At 40.5% G+C, this 1524-nt stretch overlaps 1 protein-coding gene across 1 annotated transcript in view; it reads left to right on the forward strand.

The window, feature by feature from the left end:
- Positions 1 to 533: 533 nt before the first annotated feature.
- The window catches only part of LOC104080753 (guanylyl cyclase-activating protein 1-like), a 27610-nt gene continuing 26619 nt past the window's right edge, over positions 534 to 1524 (forward strand). The window contains exon 1 of the mRNA XM_009583255.1: positions 534 to 725. Coding sequence (XP_009581550.1) covers positions 534 to 725 — 192 coding nt within the window. The remainder of the gene's footprint in view (positions 726 to 1524) is intronic.

Here is a 1524-nt window from a genome sequence, read left to right on the forward strand (position 1 = left end):
CCATACACATCACTAGTATTTTGCAGGATTTATGATTCTCCCTGTTTTCCAAGGGGCTGACTGCAAAGCCCTCCAAACAAAGCACTGCAACGCCATTTCACAGTTTGGGAAGCGTTCAAAGTCATCTTAGCCAGCACATTTTTAGTGCAAAGCATTGTAAGTTTAGCAAGAGCACCAAGCCTGCAAACCTGACATAGGATCTTGCACAACGTGAGCACAGATTTCATGTTTTGTCTTCAAGAGAACCCCTGCAGAAGCAGGTTCAGCCCTGGGAACACGCTGAGGTATTTGGCCAGAGAGAAGCACCCACCTGTTGACAAGCCTGCTTGCGTTCAAACAGGTCACGAAGGAAGATCCTGCGGAGTTTCTATTTTTGCCTAATCCAGATCTGCAGCGATCTTTAAGAGGTTTATGGTAGTTTTACAGCTCCTGGTTTGTTGGTGAATTCCAGCTGGAGGTGAGCCCAGGAACATAAGAGCACTGCACAAAGGCAAACAGTGTGGCGTGGATAGAAAGGAAAGGCAAATGGTGCTATGGGTGCCGGGGAATCAGCTGATGATTTTGCTGCAACAGAAAACAGTAAATGGTACCAGAAATTTATGAACCATTGCCCCTCGGGGCAACTTACTCTCCATGAGTTCAAGAAAATACTGGGTTTACAAGATATGAACCCTCAGGGAGATAAGTATGTTGAGCAGGTGTTTCGCATCTTTGACAAGAATCAGGTAAGAAATTTTCTTGGACTATTTTTGTCATGAACAGTAGAGGACTTTGGCCTAGTGATATCAAATAAGAAGCGTTAGGTAACCAGGAATTGGTTTTTTCCCTCATTAATTTCCAGCAGCTGCGCAGCATTATTTAAACTGAGAAAACTGGATTTGTTGGACTCTTTCCAATGTCATTTAGGTTGTTTAAGAGAAGAGCTCTTCAAAAATCTACTAAACAAGTTTGATTCTTTGTAGGTGGGGCTGGACAAGAGTCTTAAAAACCTCATGTTCCCCCCTTTCACCCTTTCACTGGAAGGTTGTGTGAATATTTCTGTCTGCATTCTCCTCTTAAAAAATAATTTCCCCCACCATTTCCAAAGCAAAGTCTCTTCAGATCTATTGAGCTGCATTTTCAGACAGTTACAATGAATCTAGTTTGTTTCCCTTTATTTTATTACTACCATTTTTATTCTTATTTGGAAAGTTTGTTAAAAGAGTAAGATAGCTAGATTTACTTCCCTACCCACCCCTTAAAAAAAGCAACTTTTACAGCTGAGCAGTGGAAGGAAGGTAGACTTGAATTATTGCATAGATCAGAAATCAGAAGACCGTGTTACTTCTAAAAGATAAATGGAAAGAATCAAGAAATGCAGTGGAAGAAGTACAGTCAAAAAACGGGAATAGGCAAAATAAGATCATTAGATACCAGCCTTCCAGGAGGGGGAAGAAATAAGTGAAATGTTAATTTGACTTTTTGGTGTTTTACAAAATTAAGGCACAAGTATAAAGAGATGGAAATAAATGTTCAAAGAGTGGA

The sequence above is a fragment of the Fulmarus glacialis genome, unplaced genomic scaffold, assembly GCF_000690835.1.
Source record: "Fulmarus glacialis isolate BGI_N327 unplaced genomic scaffold, ASM69083v1 scaffold15038, whole genome shotgun sequence".
In the NCBI taxonomy this organism is placed as follows: Eukaryota; Metazoa; Chordata; class Aves; order Procellariiformes; family Procellariidae; genus Fulmarus; species Fulmarus glacialis.